We start from the raw sequence: 24,787 nt of genomic DNA on the forward strand, positions 1-24,787 counted from the left end.
TTTATATACAATTTTTTATTTAGGGATAGGTGAATTTTCTTATCCAAATACATTCACTTTGGATTCAAAAGAATCAGCAACTCTTTTCATTTTGGGAAGGCAAATATTACATCTTAAAACCTGGACAAGCAGGAGGAAAGTTGGTTTTTTTTAGCACAAATGTTCCTGGAAATATTTATTTACAATTTGTTATTAGGGGATATATGAATTTTCTTATCCAAATACATTCACTTTGGATTCAAAAGAATCAGCAACTCTTATCATTTTGGGAAGGCAAATAATACATCTTAAAGCCTGGAGAAGCAGGAAGAAATGTCAATAGAAAGTGCAATGAGAGAGGAAAAAATGGGGGCAGCACAGTTTTAACAATTTATCACCAGGGGGCGAGAGAACCTCAGAAAACACCTGGAACAATATTTACGCTGAAGATATTTGCTCAAAATTGTCTCTGATGGGAGAGCACAGAAATTGGCACCATGCCCAGACTATATTTAGCATGAGTGCAGATGTGGCAGTCAAGCCTGTGTTTTGCTCAGTCCTTTCACAGATGTGAAGACGTGACTTTCGGAATTGTGCTTTTGGATGCAAAACGAAGGAGAGCTCTATGGGGAATTAATATTCACAGCTGGACTGTAATAAGGCATGGGTAGGCAAACTGAGGCCCAATCACCTTCTAAATCCAGCCCACGGACGGTCCAGGAATCAATGTGTTTTTACATGAGTAGAATGTGTCTTTTTATTTAAAATGCATCTCTGGGTTATTTGTGGGGCCTGCCTGGTGTTTTTACATGAGTAGAATGTGTGCTTTTATTTAAAATGCATCTCTGGGTTATTTGTGGGGCATAGGAATTTGTTCATTTTTTTCTTCAAAATATAGTCCAGCCCCCACAAGGTCCGAGGGACAGTGGACTGGCCCCCTGCTGAGAAAGTTTGCTGACCCCTGGTAATAAGAGCTTGAGTATAGTTACTTCCACACTAGAACCCTAAAGCACTGCTAAGATGTTGCTATTTTGCAAGTACAGTACCTGGAAGCAGAATTAAAATGCAACTTCCATATATGTTCCAAATATAGTGTTGCATTTTCCCAGCAACCTTCTTCTCCATGACCAAGGTCTCTTCTAGACTGTTGCTATTTTGGAATGGGGTTCCATCACAAGCCGGCACATTCTGATCATGCAGTTAAGGCTGATATGGAGATATTGCACAACCCACAACTGGACTTGTTACAATAAGGAACGTGATGGGGAAATGCGCTTGGAAGTTTGAGATAACAAGATGCAATTTGAGATGCAAGATCATGTAACCTCCCCATATACAAATGAGAAGGAATACTAATTAAGTCGCCAGCTCCGTCTACTTTTCCTGTAAACAAATCCAGATAAATGCGCTATGAAGCCATAATCTGGAAGCATCCCAAGAATTTCCTATAGTGTTTACTCACACATTTCCGTTCCTGCAAGGAACTTGAATTATGCATTCCCACTCATACTTTCTTTGTAACAAAATGCGGCCATTAAAATGAAATGAAATAAATGAGAAAAGGAAAGTGATAATAATAATAATAATAATAATAATAATGATGATGATGATGATGATGATGAAATTAAATCCATAATTAAAGCCAACCCACTCCACCACCATCCAAGGACAGAAACTGGTATCTGGTTGTTCAGTTGAAAAGGAATAGACTAGTATTCATCCATTAAAACTCATCCCTGAATGTGGGTTTTGAATGTCCTTGGACTGAAATGCATTTGATTAGGCTTGTTTATTTCCAGAGCAAAACAGTGGAAAATGGGAGCAGGGGTTTTTTTGGGGGGTGTTACAGGGAGTTTGGGGACCTAAAACACACAATAATCAGACCAGATTGAGATTGGTTGATGCCTTGGAACTGTGCCTCTCTGAGGCGGGGCAATGAAAACACAAGCCTTTTATAAAAACAAAAATGCATCAATCTGCTTAAAGAAACTTGAATTTGATGTCCATTGTACAAGTGCTAAGTTCCCTTTTGCAGCCATCTTATAGCACTTTTCAGCCATGTAATGGAACAGCCATGTAATGGAGTTCTCCCCCATTAAGCATACCTGCAGCAAGGTTTAATGGAGGGGAGCGGGTTGCAATATTTCAAACAGTGAAAATTCAGACAGAAACGATGTTGAGCTTTTTTTTTTTTTGCAAGAAAAAAAGTTGTTGAGGTATTTTCTTTGAAAATCACCAAAAACGACACTGCCGACATGGGTTGCCACACATCCAGATTTTCCCAGATGTTATTGCAACTTTCACCCAGACACTGCTTCCAACTGCAATATTTTGGATATGTCCGGGAAATTCAGGATATATTGCAACCCTACTTCACCCACCAGTTTAGCATGTCGCTGAAGTGAAGACCCTGCCTGCTCCTTTTGCAGGAGGGAAGCAGGGACAAACTTATTTTGGGAACCACACCAGGGCCCCCTGCCCAACTTAATCTGACCTTGACTTGAAGGAATGGCTGCTCCCAGCTGGCATTTGAGGAAGAGGGTTCCTAGTGGAGTTTGTCCCTCAGCGGAGCTGATGGAATTATTGTGTCACGTATATGGGCTGGGCCTTGGAAAACTCCACTTCCTGGGAATTATCAGCAATTCTAGGTAGACTTACACAAATCTACACTTTAAATGATCATATTGACAGCAGCAAGTACTTCAGGAAGCAAAAGCAAAACTCATCCACGGGGAAACAAAACAAGGACCATTTGCCAGTTTCGGAGAAGCAAAGAAACACATCCACAACCTGTTTTGTTGCCTGAGGGGACCTAGAAAGGTTGCCCACAGAGATGTGCCGAAAGGTAGGAGGAGATGGAAGCAATTTGGCCTGTTTGCTTCTCAAATGGGACAGCAGTCACCCCACCTCACAGTATTTCCAAAACTCCAGGCCTCCCCAAGCCAATAGTTTGATAACCACAGCTGCTGGTTGAACTGGCTAGCATTGCCTCAGTGGAGTGAAACCCGTTCGCTACTTCTCTCCTCATCTCTCCAACTGGTTTATCTGCTCATCTGGACAACAGCTAAGTTACAGCTACGTGGAAGACTTCCTGTCACATAGGAAAAAGGGAATGTGAAGAATTTCAGAAATGACTCCCATGAGACTAGACACAAACAGAAGAGCAGAAAACCCCAATGTGGTCTCTGTCTGTACAAGGGGCATGAGATAGATTCAGCTTGGTGGGCATTTTAACAAACGGACTGAAATACAGTCATACCTTGGGAAGAATACGCTTCAGGTTAAGCGTTTTCAGGTTGCGCTCCGTGGCTACCCAGAAGTAACGGAATGCGTTACTTCTGGGTTTTGCTGCTCGCACATGCGCAGACGCTCAAAATGACGTCACACGCATGCGCAGAAGCGGCGAAACGCAACCCGCACACGTGCAGATGCACAGTCACATGTTATGTTCGCTTCAGGATGCGAGTGGGGCTCCGGAACGGATCCTGTTCGCATCCAGAGGTACCACTGTATCAAACTGTCAGTTATCTAATTTTTTCAGACCAGTTCTTCAACCAAAAAATGTTTACAAAAATACATAAACCAGGTGAAAATGTGTATAAAAAGCAAAGTGAGGCCTTTAAAGCCCTCAGCGACCTCGACCCAGTATACCTGAGGGAGCATCTCCATCCCCATCATTCTGCCAGGACACAATAAATAAAAAATATTGTTGTTGTTATTGTTATTATTAGTAGTAAGTGGAAATAACATATAAAAATGCATTGTGTTAGGAAATATTGCCTGCAAAAAATTAGGAGAAATGCACACTAAAATGCTTGGAGGGAAATCGTAAGAACTGATGCAGAAATATAGCAAACAAAAAAATCTGGGACTGGAAAGCTGAGAAACTGAAACTGACAGATATGTCGATCCCCAATCTGTGTTGTTTAACACTGCAAATTGGGAAAGATTTGACTTGGTTCCCTTATAATATTTTCCCTACATGTTAAAAAAAGAAAAGAAAACCACAATCTAGCATGTTCGTCTTCAGTTTTCCTTTTCCTGTGATCTGTCCCTTGGAGCTCTCCTGGCCCCAAGCTGTCACTTGGCTCTGCTCAATGACCCACCCTTGCATCGTGGTGTTCACCTTCTGTTGTCGGATATATCTGTTTTTATGTCCCTGTGTTTTTATGTTTGTACATATTTTATGGGCTAATAGCCGTAAATAAATTGTAAATTGTAAATCTCTACACACATGTCAGGGAGAAGTCTGGGCTAATGCTTTTCTTGCCTTGTTTGTTTGTTGGGAAACGTTTAAAATTCAGTCTCACAGTTACAGCATGAAACGAGAGGCCAGCAACATGGGTCAGTTTTAGCTCTCATAAAGCAACACGGTGTCCAGAAACAATAACAATGTGAAAAACTATATGGTATAATTCAAACTGGAAAGTGAAAAGGTATGTAATTTCTTCATTAACCAATCTTTTTTTTGAATAGATATAATGAAAAATACTCTGGAACAATGCTCATGCTCACTTACAAGTGTTGAACTAATTGGCTGGTGAAGAATTCAACGAAACAGTAGTTGTTATCCGGAAACACTGTTCAGCAGAGTTCAGAGTTAGACATCAGAACTGGACATTTGCTGATTATACAAAGCTTCACAGCTTGCTCTCCGCCAGGTAAAGTCTGGCACCGTGGTTCATTTAAGGACTTTCAGAGACTTTCAGCGACTTCAGTTTTTTAGTTTTGATGTTCTGAATTATTCCATAATTTTTTTAACATTGTTATTGTTTCTGCCCATCGTGTTGCTTTTGATATTGCTGACTCATATTTTGCAACACAGGGGTTGGTTTGTTTAGCTCTCATAAAGACATAAGGAAAGCTCTGCTGGATCAGACCAATGGCCCATCTAGTCCAGCATCCTGTTTTCACAATGGCCAACTAGATGCCCATGAAAAGTCTGAAAACAGGACCTGAGAGCTTCTCCTGTGGTTTGCAGCAACAGGCATTCAGAGACTGTGGCAGTAGAACCTGGCCACCACTGATAGAATTTGTCTACTCCTCTTTTAAAGCCCCCTCATTGACTTGGGTAGTGGTGAAGCTGCTGTCACCGGATTGCACCTTGTCCTGAGGCTCTGAAGAAGTCTTCTTCAGCCAGTCGCTCTAGGTCTTCGAGGAAGAGAGCTACCTGGCCAAATGGGCAGTTAAAAAGAAGATTTTAGTCAGGTAGAGCTAGAACTGGAGTCCATGTGACACCTCTGTTTCTGAGGTGCCTTCAGTAAAGGTAAAGGGACCCCTGACCTTTAGGTCCAGTCGTAGCCGACTCTGGGGTTGCAGTGCTCATCTCGCTTTATTGGCCAAGGGAGCCGGCGTACAGCTTCCGGGTCATGTGGCCAGCATGACTAAGCCGCTTCTGGTGAACCAGAGCAGCGCACGGAAATGCTGTTTACCTTCCCGCCGGAGCAGTACCTATTTATCTACTTGCACTTGAAGTGCTTTCGAACTGCTAGGTTGCTAGGAGCAGGGACCGAGCAATGGGAGCTCACCCGGTCACGGGGATTCAAACCGCTGACCTCCTGATCGGCAAGTCCTAGGCTCTGTGGTTTAACCCACAGCGCCACCCGCGTCCATGCCTTCAGTAGAAGTGTATAAAACTTCCTGGAATTCCATTAAATTCTGTTTCCTAAGCTGAGCTGTAGCCAAAAGATTTTCACAGAAAACCTCTGGCCATATCAAAATCTGCTGATTTAACCTCCAGATCAATGTACGTCTGTGGGGTGGTGGTGATTACTGACTGCTATTACACACCCAAACATGAAATTCCTAAGCCCAACAGCTGGAAAAATGCATTTGCTTCCTCTCTTTCCTCCCCTTCCACGGGGCCTCTTTTCTCATGTTTCAGGCCTTCCTTGTTTTCAGTATGAAGTCATGCGGTAGGTAGAAGCTGCCACTTTAAAAGCCATAATTGCTCACAGTTGACCCTTTTTGCAATGTACGTATGTATTTTTGTATAACTTGGTTTTTGTTATTTCTTGGGTACACATGGAATGAATGGGGAGGGGGAAATGGGGGGGTTTCTTTTGAGTTTGACAGTTTATCCATATTTACTACTGAACATGCACAAACAAAGGCAAAGAAAAATTATTTTATAATATTGTTCTTATTGTTCTTCATGCCAGAGCCATTGCTGCTACCATGGTGGCAGCAGCAGGTGATGCATTCCTTAGAGGCTGGATAATAATAATAATAATAATAATAATAATAATAATAATAATAATAATTTTATACCCCGCCCATCTGGCTGCATTGCCCCAGCCACTCTGGGCAGCTCACAACACATATACAAGCATAACAAAACATCAAACATTAAAAACTTCCCAATACAGGGCTGCATTCAGATGTCTTCTAAAAGCTGTATAGTCCTTGACATCTGATGGGAGGGCATTCCACAAGGAGGGCGCCACTACTGAGAAGGCCCTCTGCCTGGTTCCCTGTAACTTTGCTTCTCGCACTGACGGAACCAGCAGAAGGCCCTTGGAAGTGGACCTCAGTGTCCAGGCAGAACAATGGGGGTGGAGACACTCCTTTAGGTATACAGGGCCAAGGCTGTTTAGGGCTTTAAAGATCAGTGCCAACAATTTGAATTATACTCGGAAACATACTGGGAGCCAGTATAGATCCTTTAGGACCAGTGTTATATCTTGGCGACCACTCCCAGTCACCACTCAAGCTGCGGCATTCTGGATTAATTGTCGTTTCCAAGCCACCTTCAAAGGTAACCCCACACAGAGCGCATTGCAATAGTCCAGGGGTGGCCAACTTCCAAGAAACTGCGATCTACCTTAACCTCCATGGGAACTACCAGTAGATCGCGATCGACCTGTTGGAGATCCCTGTGAGTAGTCCAAGCAGGAGATAATTAGAGCATGCACCACCCTGGTGAGACAGTCTGCAGGCAGGTAGGGTCTCAGCCTGCGTACCAGATGGAACTGGTAGACAGCTGCCCTGGACACAGGATCTGCTGCCAATCTGGATCCGGCTGCCTGAGGCGCTCGCTTTGCATTGCCTTATGGGTGGGCTGGCTCTTGTTGTGACAGACGACCTCCATCAAGTTTCCTCTCCTTCAAGTGCCTTGGTGGAAGAGAGAGGAAGCATCAGTTTTGCCAAAAGACCACCTCCATCATGCACCTCCAACCCATGAACGCACTTATAATGCCAGCTGGACATTATAAGAAAACTGTCACAAAATTGGTGTCGAAGTATTACTACCCTCCCTTTCAATTTAAGATTTCAAATTTTGACTTCCTTCCCCCTCTTTATGCGGTTCATTAAATACATTTTTTCTGTCTTCTGCATATCCAAATTCATTTAACTTACTCATTTCTTTATCAGCTATAGATATATACTCTTATAAAATGGCAGGTTGTTATATTAATCTTGCTAATGTTTTTATCCGTTTATAATTTATCTGTAAATATTCAATAAACCATTTCCATTCTTTTATAAAAAGTTTGTTATCTTGATTTCTTAATCCTCTGGTAATTTTCACCATTTGTGCATATTCCATGAGTTTTCGTATCCATTCTTCCTTTATTGGGACTTCTGCCTCTTTTGGGCAAGTAACGTTCTTGCTGCTGTAGTAGCATACATAAATAAATTTCTATACAATTTAAGCAGTTCTCTCTCTATAATTCACATAAGGAAAGCTTCTGGGTTCTTGTTTCTTTTACAGACATTAGTTTAAACATCTTTTCCAATTCAGTATACAGTTGTACCTCATGTTACGGATGGGATCCGTTCTGGAGGCCCGTCTGTAACATGAAAAGCCCGCAACTTGAAGCGCCGCATCTGCACAGGCGCGATTTGGCGCTTCTGTGCATGCGCGAGCGGTGAAACCCAGAAGCAACCCGTTCTGGTACTACCAGGTTGCCATGGGGTGTAACACGAAAAGACGCAACATGAAGCGGACGCAACACGAGGTATGACTGTATATCATTTCCCAATACAGTGGTACCTCGGGTTACATACACTTCAGGTTACAGACACTTCAGGTTACAGACTCTGCTAACCCAGAAATAGTACCTCGGGTTAAGAACTTTGCTTCAGGATGAGAACAGAAATCGTGCTCTGGCGGCGCGGCAGCAGCAGGAGGCCCCATTAGCTAAAGTGGTGCTTCAGGTTAAGAACAGTTTCAGGTTAAGAACAGACCTCCGGAACGAATTAAGTTCTTAACCTGAGGTACCACTGTAAGCTTTAACCTTACTACAAGACCACCACATATGATAAAAAGAATCTTATTTCATGTGACATTTGCAACATGTATTTGATTTAAATTTATACATTTTTGCCAATTTGAGATTAAGAGTCTCATGCTCTACCAACTGGAAAGTCGTTAGGTTCCTCCTTAACTGGCTCTTACCAGTTTGATGGTCTCACTGGTAATGTGTCTAATCTAAATTCCACATCGCTCCCCTTCCCCACATGACTCAGGGTGCACTGTGAGGACCACTGAGCAGGAATCTAGCTGTTTCCTAATTGCCTTGCATGTAAGAGATCAACTCACTTGACTTTAATAATAAAATTAGAAAAACACTATCGTTTCAGGTGTTGGTCATTTTTACTCCATGAAGAGGACAAGGAGCAGCAGAGGCGGGGGGGGGGGGGGGGGAGGGGAAGAAAGGCAATAGAAAGGCCAACACAATTTGAATTTCCTTTGTTCGCACAACACCTGCCCCAGGGATGTTCCTGGTGAGGAATGTGGTCTGGAGATGCAAACCTTATTCTAACATTAGTTAAAACTGGCTCTCGGCTCCTTTTGATCACAGCCCAGGCCTCCGTTGGTGGTGAGGTTCACCATAAACCACCACCCACAACTAACAGGGGAGGCCACAGGCCTTGGAGTCCTTCAGAACAAGCATCGATGGGCAGAGTGTTCCAGGGTTTTTAGAAAATGTACTCACCACGGATAACAATTAGTTCTGAAAATCACCTGGTTCTCTCTCTCAAACACCCCACGACCTCTTTTAATGGCAGGGCTGTACTGCATTAGATGAAATTTGTGGACATAAGCAGAGGGATATAAATCCAGGCATCGCTTGAAGAGCCAAGGTCTCTGCAGAAGTCACAGACATTCCTGAACTGCTGCAAAGCCTTTCAAGGATGAAAATTGTGCTGATTCTTATTGTGTTTGCTGGCACCTGCTCAGCAGTTCCTAAGTACGAGGTTCCTGTACCCATTCCGATGATGCCAGACTTGAATCTGAAGAAGGTAACGGGAGCATTTCTCTCCTTCACTTATAACTAGGGATGGTGACAAATTTAGCAATAATTGAGCTTGCACAGCCTTGTTCACCTGCTTACAGACTTTGCAAGCTGACTGTGCCCTCTTTATAACCCACCTGTTTCTCCATGGAGTGCAAGGTGATGTACCTGGTTCTCCCCTTCCTCATTTAATCCCCACAACAACCCTATGAGGTAGATTGGGCTGAGAGGCAGTGACGGTGAGCTTCATGGCCGAAGAGGAATTTGAATCCTGGTCTCTCCCATGCCCTAACCCAGTGGTTCTCCAAGGCTGTGTTGTGCCACACTGGTGTGGCAGGAGAGGATGGCAAGTTTATCAGGAAGAATCAAGGACCAATAAAGAAACGTTTAAACATTTCAGTGTAGTATGTGTATATAGTTCTCCTTAGTTCTCGAACACCTTGGTACTCATACATTTTGGCTCCTGAAAATAAGTGGAAATAAGTGTTCCAGTGGAATAATAATAAGTGGAAATAAGTGTTCCAGTTTGTGAAAGTTTTTCGGAAGCCGAACGTCTGATGCCACTTCCTCTTGACTGCAGGAAGCTCCTGCAGCCAATCAGAAGCTGCTCCTTGGTTTTCGAACGGTTTTGGGAGGCGAGCGGACTCCAGGAACTGATTAAGTTCGAGAACCAAAGTGCTACTGTACTTATAAAGTAGTTGTATTCTGTGTTATTAATCAAGCACTGCTAGGAGTTGCTTCTTTTCATTTTGAAATGTATTTCTTATCAATAATAATAATAATAATAAAACTTGATGTGGCTTGAAAAAATGTTCATTCTGAATGAGAGGCCCAGAGTGGAAAGTCTGAGACCACTATGCTACTTTAGCTACCAGTCTACAATATATATTAAAATGTCTTTCTCAATAACACACAAACCTCTTCTTTGTAGCTCACTGGTAAGTGGTTTCCTATTGCAACGGTACAGTATGACAAACAGACGAGAGAAGTCTATGGCTATTTAATGGAGCCCAAACAGAATGGAGAACTGGTCCTCAAAATTGATGTTCCTAAGTAAGTCTGCATCCACTGCTATGATCATTATCTACCTTCACAGTATAAAGGGAAGGGTCCTGAGGCTTGGCCTGTTGACTACCTACTCCTGCCTCTTTCAGCAGGGAGGCTAGGTCATACACCCAGGGGTCCAGCCTTAGCTGCATCCCTGATCCCCGAAAGTCAATTACATCAGCTGAGATTCTGAATGTCTATTGGGCAGCTTCCCGTTGCTCCCTCTTCTTCTGAAACTAGGCAATGGGCCCCACAGAACTCCAGGACTGGCCAACTCCAAGCTGCTGATGGGGATGATGTCACAGGAAAATTTGTTCTCTGGCAGGGACAGAGGAAACCATATTCCCTAAAGGCACTACAACTTGATTCTCAGAGGAAACATGGCCCTGGCTGAGCACCTGGAACCCCTTTGAAATCTTGTGCAGTGATTGGGGGAGGGGGGCGTGCTGATTGGGTGGGGAAGCAACTTGACAACCCTGCCTTTCCTTCCAGAAATGGAGAATGTCGGCGTAGAAGAGTTGTTCTATACCCTATAAAGCGGGCCGAATTTGATACTGAAGGTAAGTTTAATAGATTTCTCCATTATCTCCATCAACACACGCACGCCCTTTCTTTCGCATCTGTGTAAGTGACTCCCATGGCTGTTAATGGATCTTTTGCGGCTCTTTTTTCAATAGATGAGAAGACTACAGTACACATTGTGGATACAGATTATGAGACTTACCATATCATCCACTTCCTAATGGAGCATATGGGCATGCTACAGCTCTATGGTATGTCTGGAGCTTGTTTGGGTGCCCTAGGTTACAATGGGCACACCTGTCAGCTTTTGAAAATCTCACCCATCCTCCCAGTTTGTATAAGGTAGGCATAGGCAACCTTCTGCCCTCCAGATGTTTTGGACTACAGTTCCCATCATCCCTGACCACAGGTCCTGTTAGATAGGGATCATGGGAGTTGTAGGCCAAAACATCTGGAGGGCCGAAGGTTTCCTATGCCTGGTCTAGGGATATGTAAACACCACCACTAATTGCCAATAGAGTAATCCACCACCACCCCACAGCTAGATTTGTCAGAATAATTGGAGCATCACGATAAAACCCCAACAACAAATTTGCCATAATCTACTGGCAATTCAAATTTTCGTCCCCACGCCAACCCTGCGAGGCAGGGGAGCTTAAGGCGCTGGTTGGCATGCTCTGTGCAAATGTGCCTCACAAGCCCCTGAGGGTTGCATCAGGATGGGACAATTCAGAATGGAGAAGGAACTTTGCCCTACACTTCTGGTTTTTCATTTCAAACCTCCTCCTTCTGAAGTTGTTCTTTAAAAAGTGGGCAGGGAAGTAAGGAGTGAGGCAAGAGGTATTTGTCAAGATACTTAACAGCATGATGCAGCACCAAAAAAAAGCTAATGCAAATCTCAGCTGCATCAGCAGATGTATTGTGTCCAGATCCAAAGAAGTCACAGGACCACTCTATTCTGCCTTGGTCCAACCACACCTGGAATACAGTGTCCAGTTCTGGGAGCCACAATTTAAGGAGGATATTGGCAAGCGGGAATGTGTGCAGAGGAGGGCAACCAAGGTGATCAAATGAATGCAAACCAAGCCTTATGAGGAATGGTTGAGGGATTTTTGCTTGGAGAAGAGACTGAGAGAATATATGATAGTCATATTCAAATATCGAAAGGAACTGTCACATGGAAGAGGGAGCAAGCTTGTTTTCTCCTCCGGAGGGTAGGACTCAATCCAATGGATTCAAGTTACAAGGAAGGAGATTCAGAATAAACATCCAGAAGGATTTTCTGACAGTGAGAGCTGTTCAACAGTGGAATGGACTTCCTCAGGAGGTTGTGGACTCTCCTTCCTTAGAAGTTTTTAAGCAGAGGTTGGATGGCCATCTGTCATGGATCCTTTATCTGAGATTCCTGCATTGCAGGGGACTAGATGACCCCAACTGTACCATTCTATGATCTATCCTCCTGCACTATGATGCTGATTCTCAATGCCAACTCCTTGTTTGTGTCTTAAGGCAGGGAACAGACTGTGTCAGATGAAGTGAAAGAAAAATTTAGAACTTTGGCCACAGATTTGCAATTCGATCCAGATGCAATCGCCTATGTATCCGAAAATAGTAAGGGCAATTAATGCTTAAGATTTTCTCCGCCCTGGTTTGAAGGTATGGTGATGATGATGCTAGCCGCTTGGACTCTAGAGATCACCAGGTATTATAGAATCTGGATATGAAGCCTGATAAGGAACAGTTGAGGGAGTTGGGTGGTGTTTAGCCTGGAGCAGAGGAGATTGAGAGAGGATGGGATAGTCCTCTTCAAATGTCTCCTGGGCTGTCACACGGAAGATGGAGTTAGCTTCTTTTCTTCCCTGTTCAGGGAAGTTTTTAATGTATGACATATTAGTGAATTTTTGGTATTTGTTGAAGCCGCCCAGAGTGGCTGGGGAAACCCAGCCAGATGGGCGAGGTTACAAATAATAAATTATTATTATTATTATTATTATTATTATTATTATTATTATTATTATTATTTCTCCTGCTCTGGAGGCTAGCTTTTGAACTAGTGGATTCCAATTACAAGAAAGGGGATTCCAACTAAACATCAGGAAGTACTTTCTTACATTATTAGGATTTATTAAATTTGAAGATCTCGGGACAGTTCACAGTATAAAAATACAATATAAAAACACAAAAATACATAATAAAAAGGAGAAAAATAACAAAAAAACCCTACCCATAAGCCATCCCTCCCACAAACACATGTAAAAGGACATAGACTGTTCATCAGCCCAAGGCCTGGGTGAAGTGGAATGTTTTTGCCCAGTGCCTAAATACATATAACGGTGGTTCCAGCCAATCCTCCCTGGGGAGAATGCCCACAGAATGGGGAGCCACTGCAGAAAAAGTCTGTTCTTGTGTTGCCACCTTCCAGACCTTTTGTGGAAGAAGCACATGAAGAAAGGCCTCACATGATGACTGCAGGATCCAGGTTGGTTTATGTGGAGAAAAGCGGCCCTTGAGGTTTTATCAAGAGAAGGTTTTCTCCACATGTAGATAAGCATTATGGATCTTTTAAAAAAGAGAAGCCCTACTGATATCTGAGAGCCAGTCTATTGTTGGCTATGGAGCATGGCCCATAAGGAACAAAATAATAATCATCATCATCATCCTTAACTTGTTCTGTTCCCTGGACCCAATCCCACATCTTGCTCATTCACTGACAGCATTTGTTTTCATCCACAGATCTCTGTATATAAGAAGATATGGAAAAGGTAAGATAATTAGTCCTCTGCACACTTACCCGGGAGGTCAAAAGCTTTATTGAATTCAGTGGTGTTTACTCATGAGTAGACACATCTAAGGCAGTGGCGGAGCTTCATGCTCCAGCTCCGGGGGACAGAGAGCAGGCAGGGGTGGGGCTGGCTCGTGTCCCAGGGGCTTTAAAGGTCAGCACCAACACTTTGAATTGTGCTCGGAAACATACTGGGAGCCAATGAAGATTTTCAGGACCAGTGTTATATGGTCTCAGCGGTCACTCCCAGGCACCAGTCTAGCTGCCACATTCTGGATTAGTTGTAGTTTCTGGGACACCTTCAAAGGTAGCCCCAGGCATCAGGCAGAAGTCTCCATGAACACTGATAATTTTAGCTAGTTCAGACCTGAGACTCCTCCAGCAACTGAATCTGACATTGACATCTTCCTGCTGATTTGCTGATATTATTATTAAGATTATAAGGATTTTATGTACTACCCTCTACCCAGAGGTCTCCGGGCAGTTATCACCTATGGCCTGGAGAGTAGGAACATTATCATTTGAAAACATCGGCAAATCAGGCTTTTGTTAAATGACCAGGAGCAGGGTCCAGAGGAATACAATTGCAACCTTTTGTGGGTTTTCTCCATGGGCCAAGGTCCCCACCTCTTGCTGTGATAACGGGATCTCTTGTCTTTTGCAATTCCATGCAGAAAGCCAAAAATAACATGGGTAAGATGTCTGCGTGAGGATGGGGATGGAGGAATCAACCTGGAATCTGCCTCCTGCATTGCAAATATCAACCACCATTGTTAACCATTCCATTTGGAAAGAAAACTTGAATCATTTGGATCAGATATATATTCATAAATGGTATTCTAATCACATAAGTGGTACTGTTTTCTCTTCTGTTGGCCTAAGAGAAAAAAAAACTATTATGTGTACACCCCAAATTCATAGCACTATATAAAAAGGAAAATTCCTGGATTCCAAGATCCAGGCTTGAGGCAAGTACTCTTTGGTGAGAGAACTCCAGTCGAGATCACAAAATGCGCAGCAAAGTAAAGCATGGAAATATAGGTTGTTGGACCTTTAAAATATGCTCTCTAAAGTGAATTCCAAAATGTCCCCATTAGAAAAAAAAAACCTTTCTAAAGTTTCCTTCTTCCCCCAAGAGACCACAAGTTTGGAAAATAAAACATAATTTACTTATAAACTCTTCAAAGGTCAGGTTCATGGACTTCAGAAAATTGCATAGGCAGTAAAACTTAGTTAGAAAGTAGTGAAACTTCCTTAATTTCACAATTCACAAAATGCCTCTGAAATGAAAACAGCCTCTCCCTTTTCCTAATTTCAAGGCGCTGAACCCAATAATGATAATAAAATTTGTTGACCGGCTCCTGTTGAGGAGATACAAAGATGGTCATGTATAAACGACCCAGTCCACATTGTGTACATGATTTCATTTGGCAACATTGCATTTCATACTCCTGATTGCACCATACAGTGCCATATCGCATCATACACACCAACCCCAGGACCAATGACCTGCAGTTGAGTCATGACATCTCGGCTTTATGATCTCTGACATAAGATGATGCTCTCATTAGTGTAAAGCAAAGCCTCACAGGCATCACAGGGGGAAAGAAGTGGACAGTAGCATAACCAGTTCTGCACAGTGAAGGACTTCCCATTCCTAAACCTCTGAAAGTATTTTTGATCAATTCAGACAACAACAAGGGAGGCAAACTGACGTCAGGTTCTCCTCAGCCTTCAGCATGTAATGATGATCCATACGTCTGCCTCAGAAAATAATTGGCAGCCAGTGCAGTTGGGCCAGGATCAGTGTAATATGCTCAACCATCTTGCCCCAGTGAGCAATCAAGTCACCAAATTCTGTAACCAGCTGAAATTTCTGAACTATCTTAAGAGGCAGTGGTGAAGCTGCATGCTCCACTACTGGGGGCAGAGAGCAGGCAGGGGGTGTGGCATGCGCCCTGGGGGGCGTGGTGCACATCCTGGGGGCATGGTACGCCGCCCGCGAGGGCGTGATGCGCATTATGGGGGTGTGATGTGGCGCCTGTGGTGGCGTGACGCCCGGGCACATGCAGGGTGGTGCACGGTGCGTATCTGGGGGGAACGCTGTGATGGCACCCTACTGGAATAGTAGTACCGGGGGCGGTCTGCTCCCTCCTTGACACCGTTCCTCTGCCAGTGTTAAGAGGCAGTCATGAAATTGTGAGCCTGCCTGCAACTCCCAAGCCTACCCCAAGCCGTTGGGGAAGGGACAGAGCTCTGCCGCCTTGCCAGTGGCCTTCGCCGCTTACCCCTTCATTTTGACTGTTAGATTGTGGGTGAACATATCAGACGACAAAGCGATTCTTCAAACAGCTCTTGTTTATTCACAGGCCAGAACTGAACTGAACTGAAGGGTTCAGCCAGCCTGCTTATATAGAGCTCCACTACAATGCAACTGTAACACTTTCTGTAACTATCCAATCACTGAACGTCACTTTCAATCCCTTATTTGCATATGTGGACATGAGTGAAAACTATGTACAGTATCCCCCTGCTGGCCCAGGGTGAGAACTTCATCACATAACATTGACAGCTCAGGGGAGGCTTGGGCGGGTGGAGCACCATTGCCCTGTGCTCTCGGGCTGCTTACTGGGGGGGGGGGGAGCCTCCTCAGAGCTGTCAAAAGGAAGAGAGAAGGGAGGAAGGCTGCTGGCAAAGCGGCGCAGCTCCCTACCCCCCCCCCCCGCCCAGGAAGCGGTGTCTTCTCTGCCCCATGGGTGTCTCGCCCCACCCTCCTGGGACGTTTGCCCCTCCCCCATGACCCTGCCCCCAGGTACACAGCATGTGTGCCACTCTGGGTGCCAGAGCAGCTAGCTCCCCCTCTGAGCTCAGGCAGGGAGACTGCTGGACAGTGAGGTGGGTGGTAAACCAGCAGAATCCCAAATCTGTCCCAACACACACTAGATCACTGCCAGCTGGACAGAGAACCTGGAGAGAGAGAGTCTCTATTTTTAAAAAATATAAAGGTAAAAGACCCCTAGACAGTTAAGTCCAGTCAAAGGTGACTATTGGGTTGCAGCACTCATCTCACTTTTCAGGCAGAGTGAGCCGACGTTTGTCCACAGACAGCTTCCCAGGTCATGTGGCCAGCAGGACTAAACCACTTCTGGCACAACGGAACACTGTGACGGAAACCAGAGCGCATGGAAATGCTGTTAACCTTCCCGCCGCAGCAGTACCTATTTATCTACTTGCACTGGTACACTTTTGAATTGCTAGGTTGGCTGGAGCTGGGACAGAACAACAGGAGCTCACCCCGTTGCACAGATTTGAAGCGCTGACCTTCCAATTGGCAAGCCCAAGAGGCTCAGTGGTTTAGACCTCAGCACCACCCGCTCCCTCAAATCTCTATAGACTACAGCAACTCCCGCTCCCCAACCCTCAAGTGTGCCTGGTGGGTCAGGTGCATGATGGGTACAACTGAGTGAGACCAACTGCACCCTGCTCAGCAGCCCAAGTCTCATTTATATAGACCAGATAAGCCTCCTCATCCATAATCAGATCATGGGTGAGGGAGGTCTTATTGTGAGCCGACATGACATTCAATAGCAACACCCACAGATGCCTGGACTCAGCAGAAGAACATAAAATATAATTAAATAAAACATTGACACTTCCAGGCTGCTGAGAGCAACCAAAGCTTTCCCACCTCTCCATAAAAAGGGGGTGCTAAAATCGTTGATGAAGGTTGGCAATATTCCCATTGACCTTTGGAGTGGGATCTAGTCACAGGTTGACTCATTAGATTCCCAGCAGAAGAAGTGGTGATGAGCACAGTGTCCTATATGTTTCAAATGATGCCTACTAATGAAACAATTACCGGTACTTCTCAAAATAACCCAGTAATCTTCCTTTCCGGTGCAGAAATAGCTTCAAAGAGATGGGTGGGTGGATACTCTTGGATAAGTTTTGAGGAAGGAAGATCTATACTGACACTGCAGATCTTGCCCAGCTAGAGACCATTGCAAGGATGAAACATCGACTGTTGAGTTTGGCATTGACCTGTCTATACTTGCTTCATGCTTCAGCCCTTGTCAATGTTCAGCCAGACTTCGATATCACAAAGGTAACCACAAACGTATCTCCAAATGGGTGTTTTTATCCAGACCAGAGCAGAAAGTAGAGGGTAGGAGCGGACACTACATCTGTCAGCTCTATTTCTGATGGAGACACTTGTCCCATTACAAAATGGCAGCTACTGCAGTGTTGTGGCAGCAAGAGAAGTGTTGAATGCCTCCCAGCAGTCAGTTCAAGGCTCCAAAGCCACAGTGAGGCTATGATTTGACACTGCCATTTTGGGTCCTTGAACTTTGGAACACAATGACCACCTGTCTTGGGCTGCGGGCAGGAGGTAGGAGATATCCCAACAATCCTTTAATCTAAGGAGGGCACAAAATAGTAGCACATGGAGATCTTTGACATATGTAGCCAATGGGATTTGGTCTCTTATTTACTCTTATGGAAGTTATGAGCACTTCCAGTAGCTGTGAACTATATGCAAGTGAGTGAGAGGATGTTATCTTTGTTCTGCTGTTTGTGTGCCTATATACACACATTTTATATATATATATATATATATATATATATATATATATATATATATATATATATATTGTCAGGGGCTCAGGAGCAGGAGCACAGGGGAGAGAGGAAATGGAGAGCGAAGGGGAAGAATCCGAGGGCAGCGTAGGGGAGTATGACAGTGGCCCGAGAGATTCCATGAGCTTCTCCAGCGAATCAGAAGATTCCCAGAAGGGGGCGCCGATGGTCAGGGCAAGGGGGGTCCCAGGGGGGACGCACCAGAAACAAGGAGCCAGCGGGGAACCCCGAAGCAGCAGCGGGGGATCAGGGCCAGTTTCCCCACCAGAGCGTAGTGGGGGGGAAGAGTCACATGTGTCAGGGCCAGCGTCTCCTCCAGCGGGGAGAGAAGGTGAGTCAGGGCTGACCACGCCTCCATCGGAGAGTGGGGGAACGGAGGGGAGGTCAGTTGCAGCTAGCCTCCCCGAAGGGGGAAGCAGTGGCAGCAGCAGTGAAACGGTCAGGAGGAAAGTTGCCGGCTGGGCACGCGCGCCAAGTTCAAATGTACAGGCGCGGGGGACAGCAGGAGACCCGGATTGGGAACCAGCTCCTAAAGCCCGCTGGAGGGAGGGGGAAGGCTCAGGGGATTCAGCGTCAGAAGAGTCTAGAAAGGGCGAGACCCCAACGGACAGGCGGAACCAGAGGCGGAAAGAACAGAGGAAGAGGTGGAGTAAGGCTAGAGTCTTAAACTGGTGTCTGGGGGGAGGAGACTCAGACGGAGCATCAGCGGTCTAAAGGTTGAGACGTAGAGCTGCACGCTGCGGCTCTGGAAGTGAAACTGAACTTCAATAAAGACTTGCGTATTTAACAACGAAGTGGCGTTGGTCCTTTGTGAGCTGGGACCTCGGGCAGCTCTGACATATATATATATATATATATATATATATATATATATATATATATATAATTTCCAATATGCTTAATTAATGCATGAAGGGGTTAATACTTTAGCATAAGCTGTCCCATCAGCCTTAGCTTTGTTCTCCTTTAAGTCTACCTGGGAAGCTCAGTATGTAAAGAGGTTTGAGCTGGTTGCTCCAGTTCAACTGCATGGCTCTCATCAGCCACTCTTGAGTTCCTATTCCACTGATTTAGGAACCTTCATCAATTTGTAGCTATGCTGTGTTTTACTGCCTGTGCAACCTTTTCTGAAGCACATGAATCTGACCTTTGGAGGGTTTGTAAGGAAACCAGTTTTTCACTTACCCAACATGTGGTCTTTTTCCTATGCTTGGAGAAGCAGGAAACCTTGAAAGGAAACTGTTTAAAGGGAGGATTTTGGAACTCATTTTACATGGCAAACTTTAGTCTAACAGCCTATATTTACACCCTAAATATCTATACGAAGCCACTAGAAGAGATCATCAGGGGGCTTGGGCTGGGTGTTCACCAGTTTGTGGATGATACCCAGCTCTGCCTCTTCTTCAAATCAGAACCAGTGAGTGCAGTGAAGGTCCTGTGTGAGTGCCTGGAGGTGGTTAGAGGATGTATGGTGGCTAACATATTGAGGTTGAATCCTGACAAGACAGAAGTACTGTTTGGGGGGGGGGGACAGGGGATGTGTGGGTGTGGGGGACTCCCTGGTCCTGAATGGGGAAACTGTGCCCCTGAAGAACCAGGTGCACAACCTGGGAGTCATTTTAGACTCACAGCTGTCCATGGATGTGCAGGTTAATTTTGTATCCAGGGCAACTGTCTACCAGCTTCACCTAGTATGCCGGCTGAGACCCTACCTGCCTGCACACTGTTTCACCAGAGTGGTACACACTCTGGTTATCTCCCACTTGGACTACTGCAATGTGCTTTACGTGGGGCTACCTTTGAAGGTGACCTGGAAACTACAACTAATCCAAAATGCAGCAGCTAGACTGGTGACTGGGAGTGGCTGTCGAGACCATATAACACCGGTCCTAAAGGATCTTCATTGGCTCCCAGTACGTTTCTGAGCACACTTCAAAGTGTTGGTGCTGACCTTTAAAGCCCTAAATGGCTTCAACCCAGTATACCTGAAGGTGCGTCTCCACCTCCATCGTTCAGCCCAGACACTGAAGTCCTCCTCCGAGGGTCTTCTGCTGGTTCCCTAACTGCAAGAAGCAAGATTAGAGGGAACCAGGTAGAGGGCCTTCTCGGCAGTGGCGCCCTCCCTGTGGAACGCCCTCCCATCAGATGTCAAGGAAATAAACAACTATCTAACTTTTAGAATACATCTGAAGGCAGCCCTGTTTAGGGAAGTTTTTAATGTTTGATGTTTTATTGTTTTTGCTATTCTGTTGGGAGCTGCCCAGAGTGACTGGGGAAACCCAGCCAGATGGGTGGGGTATGTATAAATAAATAAATAAATAATTTTGGGGGGTTGTTGTTGCATATTTTATGACTTTAAATATCTGCTGCATTCTCTTGCCAAAGAGTTCTTGCCCCAAACTTGGATCTTGACATCCAGCAATTCTCCTTTCTATATACTTTTTCCGCCGCCCCCCCCACTACCATCAAAGAGTGAGCATTGCTTCCTGAACTGATGTGAGTGGAAAGAGGATCATTCCAATGCATGCATTTATGGCGAGGAAATTGACTTAACTCCTCTTTCTAGTTTGCTGGAAAATGGAACCTCATTGCACTGGCTATGAAAGAAGGTCAACCATCAGATGACAACAGGATTCATACTACAGTTGTGCTTGATAATGGCGTCATCGCTTTCAAAACACGGGTTCCAGTGTAAGTTCTCTTGAATTACTTTGAGACCACCTTCCTTTGTTTTGCAAGGCCCATCAGTTCACTTGCTGGAGTGAAGGGGCGGGGGCGGGGGTGGGGGCACTAAAATGCAATGATCTGGAGAGGCTTCCAATACCAAATTTCAGCTGCTGCAGGTACAAATAGTGGGAGGAAGCTCACTTCTGCAGAAGCACCATGATCTTATATTTTCCTTCCAGAGGGAAGGAGTGTAAAAGATTGCAGACTCGTTTTTCCCCAGATGAGCAGCCTGGAATATACAGGACAGGTAAACAGCAAGTGATTTACTGTTCATTCAGGGTGGAAGGAAATCACAATATTCCAACAACCCTCCCATGGGAAGCCAAGTTGTTTCCAATCCACCTCTATCCCCCTCTGACAGGGGCTTCCAGTTGGGGGCTTCATGTTGCAGTTGGGGACTTGAGATAATCACAAATGGATTACTGACAATGGGTTTATTTAACATTGGATTTTCGCTGAAAAGTAGGAAATCTGATTTAATGCGGGTGGTGGGGTCCAGAAACTGGTATTCAGGAGCACTGGTGTCTTCAACTGTGGATAGCAGAGCATACCTACTGTGACTAATAGCCATCGATAGATCTCCCCCACCCTTTAAAGCCGTCCATATTTGTAGCCATCACTGCCTCCTATAGGAGTTCCATAGTTTAATAATAATAATAATAATAATAATAATAATAATAATAATTTATTATTTGTCCCCCGCCCATCTGGCTGGGTTTCCCCAGCCACTCTGGGTGGCTTCCACAAGACCAAAAATACACCAATATGTCATACATTAAAAACTTCCCTGAACAGGGCTGCCTTAAGATGTCTTCTGAATGTCAGGTAGTTGTTTATCTTTTTGACATCTGATGGGAGGGCGTTCCACAGGGCGGGCGCCACTACCGAGAAGGCCCTCTGCCTGGTTCCCTGTAGCTTTGCTTCTCGCAATGAGGGAACCGCCAGAAGGCCCTCAGCGCTGGACCTCAGCGTCCGGGCAGAACGATGGGGGTGGAGACGCTCCTTCAGGTATCCTGGGCCGAGGCCGTTTAGGGCTTTAAAGGTCAACACCAACACTTTTAATTGTGCTCAGAAACGTACTGGGAGCCAATGTAGGTCTTTCAAGACCGGTGTTAGTTTAAGTACACACTGCGTAAGAAAGTGCTTTCTTTTAAATGACCCAAGTCTTCCAGCATTCAGCATCACTGGATGCCCATGAATTCTAGTGTTACGAGAGAAGAATGAAAGCTTCTATCCACTTTCTCCAGCAAAACCTTGTATGGCGATGTCATTGACAATACATTGGAGAACTGGGGTGGGGGTGGAATCAGTTCTACTTGGAACCGCCACCCCCCCCAAGGCATCTGAGGTAACTGCTGCTCCAAACTGTAAGAGAAGTGTGTGCCCTTAAAGGATCTCTTTTGTGGTTCTGATTCAGATGCAGGGAAGACCACCGTTTACATCATGAAGACAGATTACATCCATTACGCCATTATTTTCGTTTACACAAAAGAAATGGAGGTCCTGCAGCTATACGGTATGTGTCTTCATTGATGGGAAAGAGTGTGTTGTGCGATGTAAATGTGAGGCTACTGAATGTGTCAGGTATACTGGCTAGCTGCAAATATACAAGAGTGTTAGATCCTCTGAAAGCCTTCCTCCACTCTCTGTTGTGCAATTTGAATCCAAATTGCCTCCAAATCACCTCCACCAAAGCTCCTCTTTCAAAATGAGTAGTGTTTACCTCCCCAACCACAGAGCTGGTCCAGGAGAATATGATGGCACTGGTGTAGCATGGAGGCAGCAGAGAGGCAGTTGCCCCAGGTGCAAAATTGTTGGGGGGAACAAATTTTCAACACTTGCTGCTGCTTTAATACAGCAGCATGCTTCTGTTGCTGGGCTCCACTGATAACAGCTTCTCCATGCAAACCAGGAAGTGACCTCTCCAGACAATGGAACGACTCTTCTTATCTCTGCAGGTGACACAAATGCCGTTAGGCAGTTGAATGCGCATGCGTCCTCCATCCATTTCCCTCCCTCCCGCCTCTCTGCAAGGCTCCAGGTGCTGGCAACCCATGCTAGGCCACTGTACCATGGTCAATGGTATCCAAAATCACTGCACCATGAAGAAGCAGGAGCAGGCCCACTCTCTTCTTTCCTTCTTCTGTAATCTATTGTGCTGAGCGGAGTCATTTCAGTGCCAATCCCAGATCAAAAATCAACCGGAAATGGGCCTAGATGACTCGTTTCCTCTTAGCATTCCTGAAGCCACAGAGCCAATGTTCTCTTGAGCACCTTTCCTGAAAAGGGAATGTTTGGAACTGGGGGTGGTAGTTGCCATACATGCCAGATGTGTTTTGTCTTATAAAGTCTTCTCTAGTGGGATATAGCTAGAGAAAGGGAGGTACAGAGACACAGACAGGAGAGCAGGAGCAAAGTGAAAACAGAGTCTTTTGGGCCTGGGCATCATTGCATTGCAGAAGGGCTTTAGAGCACTCTGAATCTGCAGCAGCATAATGTGCTGTACAAATTGGCTCCGTGAAGGCACACACAAGAAGCTCTTCTCCCACCATATGCCTCTGAAGACTTTCTAAGCCAAAACGAGTCCAGCATATTTTAGTGCTGTGGTGCAGTTAGCATTTGAAAGGCTATTCAGCCAGCACAGCAGATATTTCAAAGTATACTGATGTGATATTATACACTGCATCTGCATTGCAATGTTGGGAAGCCGCACAGCATGTTTTGTTTATACTGTCTGTTCTATTCCCCTATCCCCTTTTGAAAATAATAATAATCTAATAATTTTATTATTTATATGCCGCCCATCTGACTGGGTTGTCCCAGTCACTCTGCGTGACTCCCAACCAAATATTAAAATCACAATAAAACATCAGCCATTAAAAACTTCCTTCTGAAGCCATCCACATTCTTTTCGTGGCAGATTTCATCCTTTAACTATGTGCTTCAGATCCAAAATGCATTTGTTGCTTGGGATCCAAAATAAGTATGTTCCATCTCTTTTTTCTCCCTCTTATTTCTCAATGTGACAACTTTTTGGGGGTCTGAAGTCAGGGAAGAGGAAGCATCAACAGAAGCAATAGATATATACAAGGAGACTGCAGCGTCAATAAATCTGTCTGTCGACAAGATCATCTATCTTCAGAGATCTGGTAATACGAGGTTCTCTTATGCCTTATTATTTCCAGATTTGAGATAAATAGTGATGCAATTTCTTTTTTCTTTAAACAAAACGGATCACAATTTTCTAGCAATGATGATCAAGGTAGTTTATGTTGGGGAAATAAGTAGTATGACGTATTTCTTGATTGCCCCTGGTTGGTGTTTACTTGCATTCTGTATCTTGGTCCCAATTCCACATCCTGCTCTGAGAGCTTATCTCTTTTATTCCACAGATTCTTGCGCAGATGCATGAGTAAGACACTTGAACCTGGAACTGTGTGTGACTGCAAAGGTGTGAATCAAAGTTGCTAAACCCTCCCATTTGGAAAGAAAATCAGCTGGATCTCATTCCCATAAATGTTACAAGATGATGCACCAATACCACGACCAGTCACACAATTATCTTGAAAACTAGTCGAAACTGAAATAAAACTATCCAAGACCCATATAAATGTGTTCAATTTATTTTCACTTAATCAATTTATCCTACGAATCTACAGGCCACCTTCATAACACTTCAAGGGGTTAGCATTGCAAAAATGTATAATATAAAGGAAAGGAAATCCGCGTATTATAACAAGTTGCCGTTGTAACAGCAATGATAAGAATTTTAAAAGATATTAAGAGTTCTTCTTTATGCTCTCTGTGCAGACAATCATAGAAAAGTGGGTGTGGCCAATGGGAAAGGTGG

At 44.6% G+C, this 24,787-nt stretch overlaps 2 protein-coding genes across 2 annotated transcripts; both read left to right on the forward strand.

The window, feature by feature from the left end:
- Positions 1-9,018: 9,018 nt before the first annotated feature.
- Positions 9,019-14,423, forward strand: LOC310752954 (major urinary protein 3-like). Its single transcript, XM_083594145.1, has 7 exons — positions 9,019-9,228; positions 10,153-10,274; positions 10,761-10,828; positions 10,946-11,041; positions 12,300-12,401; positions 13,524-13,552; positions 14,247-14,423. Exons 1-6 carry the CDS (start codon positions 9,121-9,123, stop codon positions 13,535-13,537), a joined length of 510 nt encoding a protein of 169 aa, XP_083450271.1. The 5' UTR covers positions 9,019-9,120; the 3' UTR covers positions 13,538-13,552; positions 14,247-14,423.
- A 3,130-nt stretch (positions 14,424-17,553) lies between these two features.
- Positions 17,554-24,548, forward strand: LOC310752955 (lipocalin-15-like). Its single transcript, XM_083594146.1, has 6 exons — positions 17,554-17,677; positions 20,777-20,901; positions 21,117-21,184; positions 22,355-22,453; positions 23,985-24,086; positions 24,330-24,548. The coding sequence occupies exons 1-6, from the start codon at positions 17,582-17,584 to the stop codon at positions 24,347-24,349; spliced, it is 510 nt and encodes a 169-aa protein (XP_083450272.1). The 5' UTR covers positions 17,554-17,581; the 3' UTR covers positions 24,350-24,548.
- Positions 24,549-24,787: the final 239 nt, after the last annotated feature.

The sequence above is a fragment of the Podarcis filfolensis genome (assembly GCF_964270895.1).
Source record: "Podarcis filfolensis genome assembly, chromosome: 17".
Classification (NCBI taxonomy): Eukaryota; Metazoa; Chordata; class Lepidosauria; order Squamata; family Lacertidae; genus Podarcis; species Podarcis filfolensis.